Source organism: Lissotriton vulgaris, chromosome 5 (assembly GCF_964263255.1).
Source record: "Lissotriton vulgaris chromosome 5, aLisVul1.2, whole genome shotgun sequence".
Classification (NCBI taxonomy): Eukaryota; Metazoa; Chordata; class Amphibia; order Caudata; family Salamandridae; genus Lissotriton; species Lissotriton vulgaris.
The window spans coordinates 1590662680-1590682594 of NC_141693.1; the positions used below are offsets into that span (position 1 = coordinate 1590662680).

The 19915-nt window shown below is 45.4% G+C and overlaps 1 protein-coding gene across 4 annotated transcripts in view; it reads left to right on the top strand.

The window, feature by feature from the left end:
• AP1G2 (adaptor related protein complex 1 subunit gamma 2) overlaps nucleotides 1-19915 on the top strand; it is a 130068-nt gene that overhangs the window by 65760 nt on the left and 44393 nt on the right. For all 4 annotated transcript variants that reach the window (XM_086923703.1, XM_086923705.1, XM_086923704.1 and 1 more), the window contains exons 8-12: nucleotides 3187-3267; nucleotides 13558-13656; nucleotides 13994-14049; nucleotides 16851-16964; nucleotides 18420-18560. In XM_086923703.1, the coding sequence (XP_086779829.1) occupies nucleotides 3187-3267; nucleotides 13558-13656; nucleotides 13994-14049; nucleotides 16851-16964; nucleotides 18420-18560 (491 nt within the window). The remainder of the gene's footprint in view (nucleotides 1-3186; nucleotides 3268-13557; nucleotides 13657-13993; nucleotides 14050-16850; nucleotides 16965-18419; nucleotides 18561-19915) is intronic.

Here is a 19915-nt window from a genome sequence, read left to right on the forward strand (position 1 = left end):
GATGGGTTTATCTGGAAACGTACTGAAGTGGTTTAACTCCTTCCTGCAGAACAGGACTCAGCTATTCCTGGTCAACGAAGCAATCTCCTCTCCGTGCCCTAACACAATAGGGGTCCCTCAAGGTTCAACGCTATCCCCAGATCTATTCAACTTGTATGTAGAACCTCTCACAGAGATTCTTCGGAATTCACAGATCTCCTACCACATGTACGCAGACGACACTCAAATATATATGAAGATTGCCTGCAGTGATGACATTGACCTTATGAATGAAGCCCTAAAGAGAGCATTGCATTGGCTAACAGCCAATCACCTGAAACTGAATGCCAATAAAACAGAATTCCTGTTAATATCACCAACAAGGAGTCATACAGAGGCAAAGGAATGGGCGAAATTGGTGACTGCGCTTAACTGCACCCCGACCCTAGTTAATTCAGCCAAATCACTAGGAATTACACTAGACAAGAACCTAGACATGAAAGAACACATCAATTCAATGGCCAAGGGCGCCCGCTTCCACTTGAACTATCTAAGGAAACTGAAACCTTTTATCTCTGAAGCAGATCTAAAACTTGCTATCCAATCGCTAGTTATCTCGAGGATCGAATATGGCTGCACTACGTTAGCTGGCCTACCGAAAACATCCACTGCACCACTAAAAGCCTGTCTCAACGCAGCGGCAAGACTCATCACAGGAACGAGGAAATTCGACCACATATCTCCTCACCTGAAGGCACTAAACTGGTTACCCTACGATGCTAGAATTAAAATGAAGATGGCCTGCATCACACATAAAGCGGTCCACCACAACATGCCGAGATATCTAGCCAAGAAAATTAAGATATCGGGAGGTAACAGATCAACTAGAAGCTCTAAAGAGTTGCTATTGCGGCCGGCCTTCTTCCAGAAAAAAAAGACCTATGACCGAGCTTTTTCGGGAGCCGCCCCCAGAGTCTGGAATTCACTCCCTCCTTACATCAGGAAGATTCAAAATATCGCAGCATTTAAAAGGGAATTGAAAAGCCACATGATGAGTAAATACCCTACATAGAGATGCCCACAGACCAGTGGTATGAACATTTCTGCCAAAGAGGACTGGAGTCACCATGAACTATTGGAAGACCAATAAGACAAATGACTGATTCCACTCAAGCCTCAGCTTTACACTCTATTGCTACCTCATTATTAGGTGATATCTGCACTATGTCTCTCACCTGAAGATATTACCCCCACCTTAACCTGCTAATATTTAGGATCGATGCATCTAGCTAGACCCATTCTACTCTTATTGCTAATTACTGTGATATTGACCTGTTAATAATATACAATTCTACCTCATAGAACTTGACTGTATGACTATGACACAACCTAAACCATATGCACCCTAACGCTAACTGCTCAGGCGTTAAGAATATATTTACCTAATCACCCTAGATAGCACATTACCTCCTACCTCCATATTTGTTTTGCTGCTATAACTGCTACTATAATGCAATTTATCTTCTATGTCAATATGTAATCCCCTATCTAATCACCCTAGATAGCATACCGCCTTCTACCTCTATATATGTTTTGCTGCTATAACTGCTACTATAATGTCAATCTGTAATCCCATATGTTAAGCGCTCTGATACCCACGGGTCTTGTCCGCGCTATATAAAACACTATAAATAAATAAATAAATAAAAATTTTGTTTCTTGAGGCCCTAGTGCACTGTTAAGCCAGCGAGCAAAGGCTAAGTGCCTGCTGTACCTGTAACCTTTAATAGGAATCAGAAATCTGAATCTGTATGTCCTGCTCCGCTGTTGCCTGGCGTGAAGACTCCTTTCTGCCCTTTGCTTTCTGTGCTTAACTTTAATAACATAATCTCATTATTGTTAAAATCTCTGAGCAGAAACACTAAATCGAAAGCAGTCTGATGCCCTTTCAATTGTTTTCATTCGACATAATTGTGTTCTTTTGAGTAACAACAAAAACGAGACTCCTAGTTGTGAACATTTTAGAAACTCTTATGAATGAATAATAAGCTAATGCCAAAATGAAGCAGTCCGCATTTTATTGAAATGCTGCAAGTATATTGACAGAAGCTTGCTTATCACATTGTGGAACCTGATAATCTTAGCCAAACGTGCGTCATATGAATCGTACATTTTCAGCATTCTTATTAATTTATTAGCACATGCAACTTAAAGCAGAGAATACCAAAAACAGCAAAAAAAAACCTATATTCGTATCAGGTGTTCCATCCAAATTGAGAGTCGGTATGGGCATGTTTCAGAGATTTGCAACCATACTTCTGGTCGCAAACCGTTCCTCAATGACTGACTTCGAAGGTGGGGTGGAAACTGATTTGCAAAGGAGAACAGAGCCCCTTTGTGAAGAGTGTTGTCCCTTCTATCATTCTCATACACTCTGACCCCGAGTTGGAGGGGCCTGTCATTGGTGTGATAGTTTTCACACGTGATCAAATCTGACTTTGCGGAGTCTGAATTTATTTCTGTGTGATAAATCCCACTCAATTAAGAGTTCTCCCACCTAAATATTAGGGAAGAACATACATGTCCTGGTATTTACTGGGATTTTCTCTCCAGAGAAATATTGGCAGGTTTAACCTGCCATAATGTATCCAGGATGTGTGATTTTTATCACATAACTCTTACTTCCGATACGTTTCTGATGAGTGCAGTAACATAAGTTACCACACACATAAACATTTCACAGCCAACTTGTAGCGTGGGCCTTTGACTACAGAGTATTAGGCACCTCTACCTATCCTACTCTGACCTTCAGTCCTAAACTCCCTGCAGAACAGAAATACATTTTTATCAAAGGAAAATCTGTGTCTGCGATGTAAACATCAACCTTTTGGGGCCAGTATTTTATTTTACGAATCAACTTATGTACCAAAGCTGCTGCTAATATATGTGTGTGTGCTTGTAGACTAGCTGGAAGAAAATGAGTACTTTAAAACGAGTTGAAGACGGGAAAATAGTCTTAGTTTGTACTGTAAGATGTATTTCCCCATAAATGATTTTCTTCCGTCCCTATTTTCTTTGTTTCTGGTCCACCCTTCCACTCACAGCCTCCCCTTCAGTGTGAGCATCTTCTCTTCATGTATGCCCCTCTTTCATCTTGCCCCCCTCAGCGGGCCACACCTTGTCTTATTGTTCTCTCTTTTCACACAGGTCCAGATCTTACACCTTCTAAGAGCTTTGGGTCAGAATGATGAGGCCTGCAGTGATGCCATGAACGACACCCTGGCGCAGGTAAAAGGTGAAGCAGGAGTGGGAGTGGGGGGGGGGGGGGGGGGGGGAGGAGGAGAGGTTATATTCCGTTATGGAGTCAAGTGGTTTTGTTTCTGTGGCCAAGTGTTCTCCTGCAGTGACCCCTGCTGGCCTGGCCGGACACGGCCAGTGTTGCGTCAGCAGACCTCTGTTTCACAGAGAGCGAGAGAGTTAAGAGCCAAGGCTCTTCCTGTGGCTATTAGTAGAGCTGAATTAATATGGAGCCCACATTGTTGGACTCGATCTACCAGGTGGCCCCATGTCGTGGCGCCAATTTTGAATTTTTAAGTATGTTGGAATTTGTCGTTTTACGTTCTACATTGTAAGTACATACCCATGGGACCCTGAATGTAAATGATGTTGGACAAACTCCCAGGACTGGCTGAAAGTGACGCAGCTGGCATAAGGTCAGTTGTTACAGATGGAGCTGGTTTGCATAAGACAGCGCTGCTGAAGAAATGCAGTGCCGGGGAGGAGAGAGCCAAGAACTCCCTTTGGAGTGCCTGGGGCTGGCAACGTTGCTGTAGTGACCAAACATTGCTCTTAAGAGTCCGCAACATTGCCACAAAGGGGCCTGCTACAAATGCGCTTTTTATACTGAAAAGATGAAATCATCCACACCAGAGCAGCCGCGGACAGACTGCGAACCAAGGTGCTGGTCAAGCAAGCACAAGGATATCGGATAAAACAATTGAGCTTTTTTGCATGTTTCCTACAAACAGCGGTTCTCAGACATACAAGTCCAACATTCTGGCTGATAGCTTAAAACTCCTACAAATGTAAAAATATTTTACGCACCGTGTCCTAAAAAATTATTTTATCAATCAAAATATAGTTCTTGTTAAGTAACTATGTATGTTTGTTACAGTGTGATCTCTTATCCTATTAGACCTTGAGATTGATCCATGGCCTCTTATACAATCGAGGAAAAGGACATAAAGCATTGAAACCAAGGGCAAACTAAATGAAACAGGAAAAAAAGCTTCACAAGAACTACGTACACATGGTCAGTCACAAGTAAAACAATAGAGTGCGCATAAGTTATGATAAATAAGTATTCTGCTGAAAGTTCCTGGTTAAAATATTTGTACACATCCGCTTTAATCTACAGGCAGCTATAAAGTGCAGCTCATAAAAACAGACATTCCTGGGTGTACATCTAGACAACCAGGACGCAACAGAATTACAACATAAATTTAGTTTTTAATTGTCACGGTCTCCGTATGTGGTTACTCACACATTTCTTATTCTATATCGCACAGTCTCCAGTCTTCCACAGCCACATATTTCTTGTTTCTCCAGTATTAGGGGTGTCTTTCATAGATTCACATGCTTGAATATTCCCCGTCGTCGAAGTGGGAGTCCCACGGTACATAAAATAGCAGTAATATATGCATATATAGATGAAAAAATTACATAATCATACATATAGAGCAATAAGATATAAAGATATCATAAAGTTAAGAAAGTACCATAGATCAGAATAGGCCCATAGCAGCCTAAGGGAGAATTCACTTTAGTAACATATTAGTCATTTTAATGGTCCACATTCCAGCCAATCAGGCTATAGCACCCTATAGAACCTTCTACTCAGAAGACCAAGTCCTCAGTTTTTCCACCGCACGTCGGGTGAAGGGAGTCTCCCTGAGCTCTGCTCAGTTTTTTCTACGTCATAGCTCTTTTCCACTTGACAAATGTCTTCCTCAAAGAAATCTTTATTTAGACAATGTTCATCCTGTGGCAAACTGAGACTGATTCATGAAGATCCACACAGTAAATGCATTTACTGTCTCTATCCGGACCATGAAGTCAAGAACTGTAAGTACTGCCGTACGTTTTCTAATAAAACTTTAAGAGACAGAGAGGCCCGTCTCCTTCTGTGGCTACAGAGGTTGAAGACCTCTGACTCAGTGGTCTTGGAGGTTGAGAGTGTCTCTTCTTTTCCTTCCAAGGCCTCTCAGAAACGTGGGTCTGAGACGGAGATGCCCTCTAAGTCTCTAAAAATGTCTCCCCACAGGACTTGCCTCCAACGCCTACGGGACCTGGTTCTCTGGCGTCACAGTCCAAAGCCGTGCCATCATCTTCTAAAACGGGCACTGGCTCGTCGACGGGCTCGTCGACTCGTCCGTCATCGACGACGACCAAATCAGTTGATGCAGTCTCTACGTCGACGACGACATGTTCAATGTCTTCTGGAACTATGTCGACGACGTCCACCTCGTTGACGACGACCCATGAGGTGAGACCCATTGCTTCCATCATTAAGATCTCGTCAACGACTGCCAAGACCTCGTTGACGAAAAAGCCTCCGTCGACGCGTCCATCTTCGTCGACGCGTCCATCTTCGTCGACGCGTACATCTTCGTCGACGAAAGCTACACCATCGTCGACGGGAACCTCTTCGTCGACGGTGAAAACTCCGTCGACGGTTGCATCCTCGACGACGGTCCCACCTTCGTCGACGAGTAAAATTCTGACGACCGCATCCTCGTCGATGGTGACCTCTTCGTCGACGCTACCCTCTTCGTCGACTGCGTCGTCGATGGCGAAAAAAAACTTTGTCGACGAAGAATAAAGGGAAGTCGCATCTGGCTACGGATTCTTCATCAGCAGACCCAGCGCTGACAATTCAGCCTCCTTCAGAATCTTCTGCCGCTTCGTTGACGAGCTCGTCAACCTCACACCATCCACTGGCCACAGCCACCACTTTCACAGTGGTCACCGCTTCAATGGTCAAAAGATGAGTACCTCTTCTGCATTTAAGTCCTGTAAAGAGTGGCTCTGCTCTTCCTGAACAATATTTTCAGTCCGCGGAGGAGGGCTCTAATGACGGCTCATATGTCGATGATGCGTTTCGACCCGCGTCTAGCCCCTCTGAACGTAATATTAAGTGCCAGGACTATGACGAGGAGGAGGAAGAGGAAATCGAAGATGGGGCACATCTCTTCCCCATAGATCACTCTGAAACACCCATAACGGAACAGATGACACAAATACCACTGTCTTTAGTGTCTAATTTGCAGCACATGCTGGATGATTATAATCGCAGGTTTCCGCCATCAAGACCTGCTTCTCCAGCTCCGCATCCTCCTCCACAACCACAAGTTTCTGTCCCTACAGTAACACCCAAATCACCAGTACGGCTTCAGCAGGATACTGATAATGAGGACCAGGACCCTCAAAACACGGATCAAGATGACGACGATAACGTCCTCGCTGATTGGGATGACTACAGGGCCCAAACACCTTCTACTCCGCCTACATCGCCAAGAGCTTCGCCTCCAGTGGACATTGGCAGCTTTCACAACTTGATGATCCGTGCTGCCAAAAGGTTTCACCTCACTTTAGAAGTCCAACAGACAGACTGTTTTTTATATGATTTCAAAGACCTTCCTCAGAGGCAAGCCCACACCATCCCGATCATCGATCACATTTGGAAGGAAGGTCTCAAACTAATGGAGCGGCCTAATTCGATCCCGGACGTTTTACAAAGACTTGATAAAAAATATAAAGCGCCTGCGAACTCTCCAGCATGCCTCCTTTCTCAGCCAAAGGCGGATTCCGTCATAACACAGGCGGTTCAGAAAAGGTCACTCAATCCTGCAACACCACTCGCATCTCCCCCTGATCAAGAGGGCCGCAAATTGGATTCCATCAGGAAAAAGTTTACCACTATGGCGGCCACAACAGTTAGGGCGGCTAATTCCCTAGCAATTCTTGGACGGTATGACCGCCAGATGTGGTCCGAAATTGCAGCGTTAGTTCCACAATTTCCGGAGGCCATCCGCGCGGAAGCGCAAGCCATTGTGCAGGAGGGAGAGAAGATCTCTTCAGAGATCATCAACTGTGTTGTCGACATCTCATCTACGGGATTCAGGCAATTGGCGGGGCCCGCTGTTTTGCGACGCCAAAGATGGTTAAAGTCAACTGCTTTCCGTCCAGAGGTTCAAGCACGAGTTCTTGATCTACCCTACGATGTTGATTCGCTCTTCGGCAAACATGTCGATGACGCTCTCGAATCCATTAAAAAGGATTCGGATACGGCCAAGGCTTTAGCAACATTTCAATTTAAGAAACAGCCGTTTCGAGGAGCACGTGGTAGGGGCGGCAGCACTTTTCGTGGCTCCAGCCAATATCGTTCCTATAACGACAATAGACAACGAAATAACTACCAGTCTCAAAGTCGCCAGACCAATTCAAGACCATACCAGAGAAAAACCACGTACAGAGGTGGTTCCAACGCTAAGAAATAGTGACAACCCCAGCGTAAAGTACACACCGTCTGTGAAAATTGGAGGTCGGATCTCCAAGTCCATCTTAAATTGGTCAAACATCACCTCCGATCATTGGGTCCTGGATGTGATCTCAAAGGGACATACTCTAGAATGTATAAAATTTCCTCCCACCCGCCCACCTACTGGTCCGCCCCCACCTCATTACAAAGAACTATTGGCTCAAGTCAAATTGATGATTAAAAAAAGGGGCTCTCGAAGTGGTACCGCAGGGGCAGCAGGGCAACGTCTTTTACTCCCGCTTCTTTTTAATCAAGAAAAAGTCGGGAGAGTGGCGCCCTATTTTGGACTTGCGGGCCCTGAACAAATTAATCACAGCAAAAACATTTCAAATGTTAACACTACTCCAAATTTTAAATTACCTCGATCCCGGAGAATTCTTCTCCACTATCGACCTCTAGGACGCATATTTTCATGTGCCGATTCACCACAAACACAGAAAATATCTTCGTTTCACAGTCGGACATCTCCACTTCCAGTTCAAAGTCCTGCCGTTCGGCCTTCGCTCAGCACCGAGGGTCTTTACAAAGATCATGGCTCCGGTAGCTGCTTTTCTGCGCCTTCAGGGCATCCAATTTTACCCTTACCTAGACGACTGTCTTATAAAGGCTCCGTCATACCAGGTGGCGAATCAGCACACTCAGGTCTGCATCTCGCTTTTTCGCACCTTGGGCCTTTCAGTCAATCGCCAAAAGACACACTTTCGCCCATCACAGCAGCAAGATTTTCTAGGAGCCTTGCTAGATTCTCAACTGGCAAAGGTGTTTGTCTCCCAGGAACGACAGGACCGCATTCTCAAAATGGTACTTTCCCTGCTGTCAAAACAGTACGTTTCTGTCCGGACATTAAAATCATTCCTGGGCATGGCCTCTTCTTGCATACATCTGATTCCACATTGCAGACCACATTTGAGAGTCGTGCAAGAGGAACTAGACAAGCAGAGGAAACAGATCTCGGGGTCGTTCAACGACAAGATTCACCTCACGCCCCGCATTCAGTCTGCACTGGAGTGGTGGGCTCACCCTCCAAACATCTCCATGGGACGGCCTTTTCAAGAGACGACTCCGACACTGACGCTCATGACAGACGCGTCGTTGGTGAGTTGGGGAGCACACCTCGAAGGTTTGTCCATCAAAGGAAAGTGGACTGCGCTCCAACGCACATGGCACATAAATCGCCTAGAACTTCTGGCACTTTTCCTTGCCCTAAAATCTTTCCAGCGGGTAGTGCAGGGCCAATCGCTGCTGGTGCGGACAGACAACACCACCAGCATGCACACACTCAACAAACAGGGCGGCACAAGGTCTCTTCTGCTCTCCAGGCAAGCACAAGAAATATGGGACTGGGCGATTCACCATCAAGTCCATCTCTCAGCGATCCATGTGCCGGGTGTCTCCAATGTCCTAGCGGACTCACTCAGCAGGTCTCTCACAAACAATCACGAGTGGGAACTCAATCAACCAACTCTAGAGTTCATCTTCCGTCAGTGAGGCCAGCCACAGATGGATCTTTTTGCGACTGCCTCCAACAGGAAATGCCAACGCTTTGCAAGTCGTCATCCCCACAGAGAGTCGAACGGGAATGCATTTTCGATCAATTGGTCGAACGAATTCATCTACGCTTTCCCTCCGCTCCCTCTAGTTCCGCGCCTGTTACACAGGATGAGGCTTCAACCCTGTCATGTCATCCTAATAGCACCCAGGTGGCCACGGCGCCCATGGTTCACGGATCTCCTCCTGTTTTTCTCAGAGCGATCCAATTCTGCTTCATCCTCTGCCTCACCTCCTGACAATGAAGCAAAGGCAAATCTGCCGTTCAGATCCGGCGTATCTCCTGCCACATGCCTGGAACCTGAACACAATGAGTTTGCACGTCTAAACATCGACGCAGATTGCAGAGAAGTGCTGGCTCATGCTTGTGCTCCATCCACCATTAAAACCTATCAACTAAAGTGGAAGCGTTTCTGTGTCTGGTGTCACACTAAAGCCTTGGATCCAATGACCGCCAAGCCGGAACAAATTCTGCCTTTTTTCCTGTCCCTTGCAAAATCAAGACTTTCTCATTCCACCCTTAAAGTCTTCTTGGCGGCACTCTCCCACTTCCGTCATGATGGTTCCACGTCATTATTTTCCTCTCGAATTATCCAACAGTTTTTCAAGGGCCTTTTTCGGATGTTTCCACCCATTCGTCGCCCTCCGCCTCCGCCTGCTTGGCGCTTAAATTTGGTCCTATCTCAGCTCCTCCTACCTCCTTTCGAGCCCATCCATTCAGCGGGCTTAATATTCCTCCCGTGGAAGATTGCTCTTCTACTCGCACTAACATCCTCCAGGCGAGTAAGTGACATTCAAGCATGTACGATCCAACCTCCTTTTCTTAAGTTTTCTAAAGAAGCGGTTACACTACGCACCAACCCAAAATGGATTCCTGAGGTTCCAAGCGATTTCCACCTTAATGAACCTGTCATCCTTAAGACATTTTTCCCTAATCCTCAGTCTCCTGCAGAACGTTCCCTGCATTCATTGGACTTAAACCGTTGTTTGAAATTCTACATTTAGCGCACTGCGCCTTTTCGAAAATCAGATCAGCTCTTCGTGGCCTATGGCCCAATATGCAAAGTACAGCCAGTTACCAAACAATCCATCACTAGGTGGATTTCCTCTGCCATTGCTTTTTGCCACCAACGGGCTGGAAAACCCCTCTCTACTCCTGTACGAGCCCACTCCAAAAGGGCGGTGTCGACTTCCACAGCCCTCTTTGCGGGAGTGCCTCTACGCCACATCTGCAGAGCTGCAACGTGGTCGAGCAGACACGCGTTTACGAAGCACTACTGTCTCGGAGCAGCAGACGCCGCAGACGCAGCTGTGGGACAAGCGGTGATACGGAATCTTTTCCAATAAGGTGAGCCTCTGTTGCTTTCCGCCTCCAGTCATAAAGGTTTTTTCTCAAACTAATCATAGTATGAACAGTTGTGTTATGTACTTTGCTTATGCTACCTTTATGACTCATGTTGTGCTTTACTGCTTTCTATTCTTATTCAAGCATGTGAATCTATGAAAGACACCCCTAATACTGGAGAAGAACATAAGTTACTTACCTGTAAACTGTGGTTCTCCAGTATTGGTGTCTTTCATAGATTCACATGCGACCCACCCTTCCTCCCCTCAGAGGCTCTCTTCTCCTCATGTACTCTTGATCACTTTGTGCTACAAAAATCTGAGGACTTGGGCTTCTGAGGAGAAAGTTCTAGAGGGTGCTGTAGCCTGATTGGCTGGATTGTGGTCCATTAAAATGACTCTAAAATGTTACTAAAGTGAATTCTCCCTTAGGCTGCTATGGGCCTATTCTGTTCTATGGTACTTTCTTAACTTTATGATATCTTAATATCTTATTGCTCTATATGTATATATGTATGATTATGTAATTTTTTCATCTATATATGCATATATTACTGCTATTTTATGTACCGTGGGACTCCCACTTCGACGACGGGGAATATTCAAGCATGTGAATCTATGAAAGACACCAATACTGGAGAACCACAGTTTACAGGTAAGTAACTTATGTTGTTCTGGCTCTAGTTCCATTATCATGCTCCTGGGTTATTGTCTTGGTAGAGTGAATAGTTCAACCCACATACAAAGTTTCCCTTTTATTCTGAAGTGCTCATGTCGAGTTTATATTTGGTATCATAATTAAGAAGTCAATTGATTTTTTGACACAACTGCTGTCTCCACTTTTTTTTGTACTTGTGTGTTCCTGTAACTCGTATTTACAAATACTACATTTTGCACTTTTGAGAAAACTTGGTAATTTGCCCTATGACCAGCTATGAAATGAAATAGATGGTGCTGACTGTTGGTCTGTTTCTGCTTTAAGTTCTATGCTCTTCTAAATATTATCTTAACATGGTTACTTAGCATTTTTTAAAGACTGGCATCTGCAGATTGAATCCCCCAGTGATTGTTAATTAATGGGGCAGGGATGACCTATATATATGTTAATGCTTTTTATAACTCAAGAATTTCATAACATTCTTGTCATTGCCAGGATACAATACCGTCTCTTTACTAGTCTTCTTTACTTTATTGAAAGCCCATTCCAACACATCTGCATTATGGGAATTCTTCATGCTTTCCACAGCCGAGTTGCTCTTTTTCTCAGCTTTTGTGTAATTTTCTTTTTTTAGCTTTCTATATTTCAGTATAGGTTTTTCTTGCCAATGGGTGAGCAATTTTTGTGAAAGTGGTACTTTTCACTTCTGTGAGCAACATTTTGGTTGTAATTTATTGTTTTACAAACATATTTCCAAAATGCTAATTGATTCTTGCGTTTGGGTTTATTCCAAACGCATATCCTTGTATGATTATTTATGTTCATATATCCCGTCACGTGAACACCTATTTAGTTCAGTCCCACACTTTGAGCAGGTTATCTCTGCTCCTTGCTCGTGGATGTTGATGTTATACTGCCCTCTGAAAGCCCACGTCACCGCTTGCTCCATCAGACCATGCTCAGATGTACATATTTTCTTACGCTGATAAAATGGTGAGCCCATGGCTTTACTCTTTGTCGAGATGTAAGCGGTTTACAAACAGAAATAAGCTGCGCTTAAATTTGAACAAAGTCCCTCCTAAAATCATTTTGCTGCAGCTCATAAACTCGCCTGTAGCGCTGCAGTGTACTGATGATTTTTTCAATTTCAAAATGATGTGACTTTGATGTGGTGTGATGCAACCCTGATCTTGACAGGTCTCCTGGCAGTATCCGTGGCGTTTGTGTGGCCTAACATCGGGACCATAGACTGCAAATGAGTGAGGATCACTGCCCCTGCAGTAATGCCCATAGTTCTTACCTGTTGCTGGCGTAATACACCATGGCATCTGTTTGCAAGGATACTGCTGAAGGGATCAGGCCCCTGACGAGGAAGATGTGAACCTAGAATGCATTTTCCAGTGACACCTACACCCTGGTGGTGGGCCTGCTGCAAGCCGGCATAAGTTGCCTCTATAGAAGGAGAGCCAAGAGCTACTCTCAGTGGCATCCGCTCTGCAGCCTGGTGGTGAAGTAGGACTTCCTCCGAAGTCTTTCCTGCAGCTCGCCAGGTTCCCTGCTACTATCCATTGCACTTCCCTTCATGGCCCTTTTCCATGCTGGGTGCTTCCAGTTCTAGCCTTTCAAGCACTGCATCCCCTGACGCTTTGGACCTTCCATTTGGAGCACACTATGGTCCCCAGAGCACTCTACCCCATGTCCGCACTGCTCATCCTTTTCACTGGAGCGCCGGCTGCCCTCGGATCTTTATTTGGAGCACTTTGGGATACTGGCACCTCTTAGTCTGGAATTTTCACTAGTACCTATAGTAGTTCTGCCTATAGCACTTTGAAGCTTTATACCATCAAACTCCAAAAAACCTTTGAGTCCTGATGATCCCTATATCCTCTTACGGGATCGAAACGTCTGCTGTTGTTACTGACCCTATTTGCACTGTTTATTCATTTGCAATGAGCTGTACTGTTCTTGTTTTGGATATGCACTTTGACCACTATTATCAAGTGTGTATCACCTAAAAGCGAGCAACAAGCATGTTTTGTCACCTTTACACACTTTTTTCCATTTTTTTCTTTTTTTTTCTTTTGTTACAAATAAACATCCATTCGGTATTTAAGATTGCTGATATTGTGTGTCTAGGGGCCACTGTTCTGATATACTGGGACTACACAAGGTCCCTGGCGACTCTAGGGCTCCCTTGATTCTTAGTACAAGAAGCATCCAATGGCTCTTCTTTCACTGACACAGCACGTCGCGTTTGCGAATGCTTGTGATGTAACCCAGCCTAGGAGGGGGTAGGGGAGCAAGAGGTACACAACTGCTCTTATAGGGAGACCCCCGGCCACGGCTGCACATGCCTCTAAAAGATAAGGAAACAAGTATGGGGGCTGCTTTACCTCCTGCTGATCCGCCTGGTTTTCTTTTTTTTCAGGTTGCCACAAACACAGATACAAATCGGAATGCCGGGAACGCCATCCTGTACGAGACAGTTCTCACCATTATGGACATTAAATCTGTCAGTGGGCTGCGGGTAAGAAACTTGGATCCTAAACAGAAACAAGTGGTAGGACCTGGAGCAGCAGAAACTCCCATATTTCTACCCACTAAGAGTATTTGTACGTGTTCTGAATTCTCCCTTTGCCTCCGCATTTATCACTAATAGGGTGTGTCTTACTTTGGGGGTTGTGTGTATTGAATACCATGGAGAAAAGATCTAACTTCACCCACGAAGTTCACGTTTCGCCAAGATCAAGTTTAAGGCGTCCTCTTCTTCTTTGTGTAGTTTCTCCCTCTAACTCACTGTACATCCCGTTGCTGTTCGTTTTACCTCTTGTTTTATCCATATACTTTGGCTTCTGTCTTCTCAGGTGTTGGCGGTGAACATCCTGGGACGCTTTCTTGTGAATAATGATAAGAACATCAGGTAAAGATGTTAGGAGAGCATTGTGCCCTCTGTTACCCCTGGGTATCCTTATTTAAGTGTCTGTTTTTTGCCCCTTCGTCCTTGGGGGGGCTGGGCAGCAGCCTTTGTACATGCCAGCATTTTCCTTAGCCCAATTGTGCACATGTCTCTATAGTGCCTTCACTTAGTTCCTTGCACAGTCTTTAGATGCCTTCTTTAAATCCCGTTCACATCTCAGTGTCGCTTCACTGAATTCATTCTCCAGTGGATCAGTGCCTTAGCTGTGCCTCCACACCAAACTGCACATTACCTAAAGTTCGTGCCACAACTAATTCCTCGCACTGGCCAGTAAACAGTAAAACATCTTTAGTATTGTTTTCACATCCCAATAGCACTTGCAAAGAATGTTTCATTGGTTCTGGCCATGGTTGGGAAGAGCTGCCTGTACATCCTACCAGGACATCCACTCCACGACGCGTCGTCCCCATTCCCACAGAGACACATTAAGTATATCGCACATCTCTGCTGAGGTTCTGCTGGAGGACTGACTACTTTCACACCACAACGGGACCTCCACTGAGTTTCATGCACGTTCTGGCGATGCATTCCCTTAATTCCTTGCGTAGGCCAGACATGGAACCTTTGTATACAGTCTACGTGGCAAATTCCTTATCCTTTTGGTGATCAGCTAGCTGCAAATTCCTAGTACCTCCAATAAGGTACTTGCATTTATGGACAGTGCTTTCAACTAATTCCTTGTTAAACCAAACAGTGCAATCAGTGAATTCATTATATGTTATGACTAACAGCTAGCTAAACCCACCATCTGTACCTCTTAAAGTGTCCTTCCATATCTGAGTAGTGCTTTAAATTAATTCCTTATTTGTTCTGATGAAGAACTAGTTCCAAATCCAAAGCAGACACTACTAATATTCATCACTTACAACTAAGCAATATTGTGTAATTAATAGGCTAATAGCTAATATTGATGAAGTGAAAATGATCATTTTTGCCTTGCGCTAACTTCCATTTTTATGACAATTAAGTGAAACTACATGGAAGAGTTATCACACGACACATATTTAGGAAAATAATTTGCTTATAATTTGAAATGAAAAGTGCATCATTACTGTAGGTAATGCCCCCTCCACTTTTAAAACCACAGCAATTACTCGGCCTATTTATGATTCAAAGCTGCCTTTATTGGACCCCTCTGTGTATTGGGTAATTTTGGAAGGGGCATTCTGTAGAAAATGTGAATCTTTCTCAGTGTGTTATGTTAGAGGCCGTAATAGTAGAGTTGGATATAATGTAGAATCTTTTGGCACAAATACTCTGTAAAATACACCTACTCTTTACACTTGCCACCCCAAGATAACATTTCTTCTTCTACTCCGCAAAGCTGTTTTGTCAAGATAAAATGATTCTTACTGTTAGAACGTAGTTATGGAAAGGAAGCAGCAAACGTGCTATGGGGTTAAGAGACAGATGGGTGGAGTTATTGGATGTCTTCTCTTTAGGGCCACGCGATGGTGATTACGCTGAGTTTGCACTGAAGAGGACTCTCCAGTCCTTATGTTTTGATTAGCAGTTTTTGTGTGCCAGATCTTGCTTTACGCTAAAAAGGAATTGTCTGATTGGCCAGGCCATCACGATCAGAACTCCCGCTTATCTTCCCGACAAGCTCACCATCTCTGGTGATCTTGGCACACCTGCTGCCATTAAGAAGCATAAAAAAGAAAAACAAGGTCACTGGCTTTCTAAATCTATGCACCTTAGTATCTGGAATAATATCCCTGTATCGATCGATACCACGCCAACGATGCTTCATTTAGGGAAAGAGTTGGAGATGCACCTCTTTAAAGAACACTACATCGCAGTGGATTAGCATTCCACAAATCACCCACTTCTATCACCCATTGACTTTATGCTTCTCTTTGAACCTGTGCAGGGCTGCTTTTTGGCTAGGTTTGTGCTATAGAAATACCTCATACATCCAAACATACAACCAATTTTTCCTTATCTGGAGTTAGATACATAGTAGGCCTTTGACTATAAATACACTTATGGTGTTTACAGCTTTATCTCCACAAATTAAAAGCCATAACAAACAATATATTTATTGGTTGAATATAAAAGCTGATTTAGAATATTTTTTGGGACTGTTTTATGTTATTGTAGTTAGGAAGTAGATTGCAATCTCCTTTATTTATCAAACAATTATTGTTATTCATGAGGTTGTTAAATATTTATTGAGGCTGATTAATTCACTGGATGTACTAGCACCAGATGAATATTTATGTAGGATGAAAAGGAATTATGAGGAATATTCTAGGATTGTATTGTTTTTTAAGTTAATAGTCTTAAATAGGCATTTTATTTAAAATTCCAGCAAACTTTTCACTAAGGTTATTCAACATACATACCTTTCTTTGAGTTTCTTCCACATTTGAGGATAAGGTGTTCACTTTCATGGCATGTGAAAATTGAACATAAGTTTCGGCATTTAATCTCTGCTTTTCTCTGGTGCACCTAAATATTTCTATTTCACAACATGTTTCTGCTTTTAAAAAGTATATGGCCTTCCTTAGGAGAGTATTAATGAGACCATTCTCTGTATTCAACCTTGCGTTTTAAATTATGTTGTATCTTTTGCAGTAGAGTCAAGGGGGGAGAGCGAACTTGGAGGGCAGAATATTTGCCCGTACAAACAGTGGTTACTTTACATTGACATTGGGTGGCATAAAAAATGGTCGGGTTTCTGGTAATAGTAGGGTGAGAGTGGGATTCCCTATCCTTTCTCATTCCAGCTCTCTTTGTAGATATGTGGCGCTCACCTCTCTCCTGCGGCTGGTACAGACAGATCACACAGCCGTACAGAGGCATCGAAGCACCATTGTGGATTTACTTAAGGATTCGGATGCCTCCGTGAACAGGTGCGTGATGGAACTGGAGAGGAGGCAGAGGGGAGATTGGGGGGGGGGGTGAGACGGGTGATGTAATATCTAGGAGTGAGCGATGGGATTGGGATGAATAGTCATTGAAAGTGACTGGATAAATCCAGAATCTGGTGTGGTTGAGTCCTAGATAGCGAGTAAGTGAGTCGGGGATGAAGTGTGGGAGTTGGGGATAGTGAAAGGATGAGCCAGTTAATGGCTCTATTTGCCATAGGTCATCAAGAGTGTTCCTCCATGACTATCGGTGGCATTTTTCATAGATTGTTTCTTTAGGTGACTGATTGGGTTAGGCCCTCATCCATGCATGTTGATCACCCTTGTACTCAGGCACATGGTGTGCTCTCTGGGATTCCTACAGAAATATCCTTTTTTATTATGCCCTCTGATCTCCAGTGTGCGTGCGACTTCAGGGACCCATTCCCTTAATACCCTTTCCCTTCATTAACTGAAAACTCTATTGTGTCTCTAAGACTGGGCCCTATACCCTGTGATGCATTACACTGGTGCCCTGTGAGATCCTGCTTTCTCATCTCCATTGTTCCCAGCTGATAGAGCCCTTCCATCTGTGACCTGCTGAATGCATGCTTTTTTCCATTATGCCATCTTATTTACTGTGGCCCATCAGATAGAGCCCTGCCCTCTGTGACCCGCTGCATGCATGCTCTGTGCCATCATTCCTTTTTATTTACAGTGTCAGATTGAGCCCTGTAGTCGGTGACCCGCTGCAAGCATGCTCTGCGCCACCATGCCATCCTATTAACAGTGTCCCATCAGATAGAGCCCTGCCCTCTGTGACCTGCTCCATGCATGCTCTGTGCCATCATGCCATCTTATTAACAGTGTCCCATCAGATAGAGCCCTGCCCTCTGTGACCCGCTGCATGCATGCTCTGTGCCATCATTCCATTTTATTTACAGTGATCCATCAGATAGAGCCCTGCCATCGGTGACCCACTGCATGCATGCTCCACACCATCATGCCATCTTAAGTGTCCCATCAGATATAGCCCTGTCCTCTTTGACCCGCTGCATGCATGCTCTGTGCCATCATGCCGTCTTGTTTAGTGTTCCCAGCTGATAGAGCCCTGCCATCTGTGACCCGCTGCATGCATGCTCTGTGCCGTCTTATTTAGTGTTCCCAGCTGATAGAGCCCTGTCCTTTGTGACCCGCTGCATGCATGCTCTGTGCATTCATGTCATCTTATTAAAAGTGTCCCATCAGATATAGCCCTGTGATCTTGGACCCGCTGCATGCATGCTCGGTGCCATCATGCCATCCTATTTACGGTGTTCCCAGCTGAGAGCCAGGCTATGTGTATTACTTTGATGCCACCAGACCTCATGTCCCCTGATCTCCAGTGGCCTTATCAGGTAGGACTCTGCCTCATAATGCCCCCAGTTAATGCCCTGTTCTGTGCCCTCTGTCTCCACACAGGAGAGCCCTTGAGCTGAGCTTTGCACTCGTGAACAGCTCCAATGTGCGTGGGATGATGAAGGAGCTACAGCATTTCCTGGAGACGTGTCAACCCGAGCTGAAGGCTGACTGCACATCTGGCATGTTCCTGGCGGCAGAAAAGTACCTGTCCAATTACACACCTTTGGTCACTCAGAAAAGCGCTGCGCAAGACTTGCTAAGAGGAGGGAAGGAGCCCTAGTTCCTTCACCCTCACAGAGCAGCCCGGGAGCCCACTGCGTCATGGTCTGCGGGGAGTAGGGTGGGCACAGCCCCTGAGCTGGGGGGTTGTGAATAATGAGGCAGGGGCTCTGGTGGCTGGGGGCTGTGGTTAATTGTGTTGAAGCTCGGCTTGTAGGGAGCTGTTGGTTATTGTGTAGGACCCTGTCATTATGAGGCTACAAGTGCCAGTATTGGTGCACTGCCACAAGAGTTCTGTTGATAGTGGCGTAGGAGTTATGTCATCTGGGGAGGCTGTAAGTAGACGAGTAGAGCGGGCTGCAGGTGATGACTTGTAGGTAATGATGTGGAACACAGTTTGCGTGGCCTGTAGGTAATGGCGCATGAACACTGACTGTGGAGGGTTGTAGATGATGGTGTGAGCTCGCTCCTGCTGGGGTTTGGGGAGCTGTAGATAGTGCAAAGCACTGTCAATCAATCAATCAAGAATTTGTAGAGCGCACTACTTACCCGTGAGGGTCTCAAGGTGCTGGAGGAAAACAGGGGGGGGGGGTGAGGGGCGCTACTGGTCGAACAGTCAGGTCTTGAGTAGCCTCCTGAAGGTCAGCAGGTCTTGGGTCTGTCGTAGGCTCAGTGGGAGGGTGTTCCAGGTCTTAGCGGCGAGGTGGGAGAAGGATCTGCCGGCGGTGGTGAGGGCGAAGTCGGCAGAACGGAGCTGGCGGTTGGGGATGTAGAAGAAGAGTCGTCTGTTGAGGTAGGCTGGGCCGGTCTTGTGGAGTGCCTTGTGTGCGTGGATGAGGAGCTTGAAGGAAATCCTCTTGTTGACGGGGAGCCAGTGCAGGTTTCTCAGGTGGGGGGGTGATGTGGCTGTGGCATGGTACGTCAAGGATCAGGCGTGCAGAGGCGTTTGAATACGTTGCAGTCGTTTGATGAGCTTGGCCGGGGCTCCCGCGTAGAGGGCGTTTCCATAGTCGAGTCTGATACTGAAGAGGGCCTGGGTGACTGTTCTTCTTGTATCGGTCGGGATCCACCTGTAGATCTTGCGGAGCATGCGGAGGGTGTTGAAGCAGGAGGAGGAGACTGCGTTGACTTGCTTGGTCATGGAGAGTGTGTGAGTTGAGGATGACCCCCAGGTTGCGTGCGTGCGTGGTCGGTGGGTGTCGGGGCTGCTCCCAGTGCCGTAGGCCACCAGGAGTCATCCCAGGCTGAAGGGTTGGAGCTGAGGATGAGGACCTCCGTCTTGTCCGAGTTCAGCTTCAGTTGGCTGATCTTCATCCAAGCGGCGACGGCCTTCATTC